The sequence below is a fragment of the Octopus bimaculoides genome, chromosome 4, assembly GCF_001194135.2.
Source record: "Octopus bimaculoides isolate UCB-OBI-ISO-001 chromosome 4, ASM119413v2, whole genome shotgun sequence".
Classification (NCBI taxonomy): Eukaryota; Metazoa; Mollusca; class Cephalopoda; order Octopoda; family Octopodidae; genus Octopus; species Octopus bimaculoides.
Window position 1 is genome coordinate 1,348,809 of NC_068984.1, and position 1,421 is coordinate 1,350,229.

The 1,421-nt window shown below is 38.0% G+C and overlaps 1 protein-coding gene across 4 annotated transcripts in view; it reads right to left on the reverse strand.

The window, feature by feature from the left end:
- LOC106869038 (sorting nexin-14) overlaps positions 1-1,421 on the reverse strand; it is a 147,039-nt gene that overhangs the window by 141,198 nt on the left and 4,420 nt on the right. For all 4 annotated transcript variants that reach the window (XM_052966848.1, XM_052966847.1, XM_052966846.1 and 1 more), the window contains exon 2: positions 1,236-1,304. In XM_052966848.1, the coding sequence (XP_052822808.1) occupies positions 1,236-1,304 (69 nt within the window). The remainder of the gene's footprint in view (positions 1-1,235; positions 1,305-1,421) is intronic.

Here is a 1,421-nt window from a genome sequence, read left to right on the forward strand (position 1 = left end):
TTTTTTTTTTTTTTTTGTTTTGTTTTGGCTTTATATGGAGTAAGGGTCTGCATTAACAGTCTTTAAGGCTCTCAATATGGTTAATGGTCCTCTTGAAAAACTGCAAGTCAACAGCTCGAGGTGTTGGGAATTCCAAGGAGGGAATTCCAGAGAACTCAGTGGGAAAGACTGAGTAAAGGGGTTAGTGGAAGGGTGGGACGGCGTGGTGTGTATACAATAAGGGTGAAGAGAGGAGAGAATGAAAGAAAAGGAACAGAGGTCCCTGTGGTAGCAGTAGAAAAGCAAAGAGGAGTAGGGGGAGAGTTTGTAACAGATTGGTGTCCAGTAAACTCAGACATGGGTCAAGTGTTGGACCAGTTGATGGTTTGAGTTGACAATTTGAGTAGTAAATGTCAGATGATATAAGTTCAATACCATGTGTACTCGAATTTAAGTACACATGGTACAATGTCCTTCAGAGTGAAGTTCTTTGTGAACACCAGTTACGTCAAGGCTAAATGCCAAGATCTCCTGTCCATAGAAAGACAATGTAATAGATGCATCAGGAAAGATAGAGATTACATGAATCGTTTTTTTAAGTTTGAGAAATAAAACCATTGTCTACAGACTTCTGAAGATGTCCTGTTTTAAGAACTGGTTGAGTTAAATGTGTTCAATATTTTGTTACAGACATGGAGACACATTCACTTCTCCTCACTTTGACTGTGGAAGGGCCTTTGGGTCACCTCATCACCATTATTTATCACTTCACAGCTACTACTGATTCAGTTCTCACTCTCTCCACTGAAAATGAGTAGCCATGTAGCAACCCTGCAACAAGAACCTGTTCTTCCCCCCACCTCCTTCTGTCACCTGCCCCTCCCTTTGGATTTCATATGTTTGCAAGCTGCATGGTGACCTCATTGGTGCCAGTGGTACAAGAAAAGCAACCTGTCCACTCTGTAAATTGGTTGGTATTAGGAAGGGCATCCAGCCACAGAACCCATGCCAAAGCAAACACTGGAGCAGGACGTAGGCCTTAAACCCTTTGGACCCTGTCTAATCATCCGACCCAACGTGGAAGAGGGACTTTAAACAATGATGAGAAGAGATACAGATTCACACATACATGTATAGGATTTTTATATATATTTGATAAACACAACTGTTATTTTAATTTGTTCATATTTTAGCAAATGTTCTTCATTGAGTTATTATTAATGGTCTGTTACTAACGACAGATTAGGTGGACTTACCTTAAGATGAAGTAGGCAACAACAATGCCAAATATAAATGACCACACCAACAGAAATAGATGAATGTAACTGTAGTAGAATAATAATAATAATAATTAATAATATCATTTATAACAATAATGTTATTATTTGGAAACAATTAATCAGTAATCACTTTTTCATTGTTATATATATATATATATATAT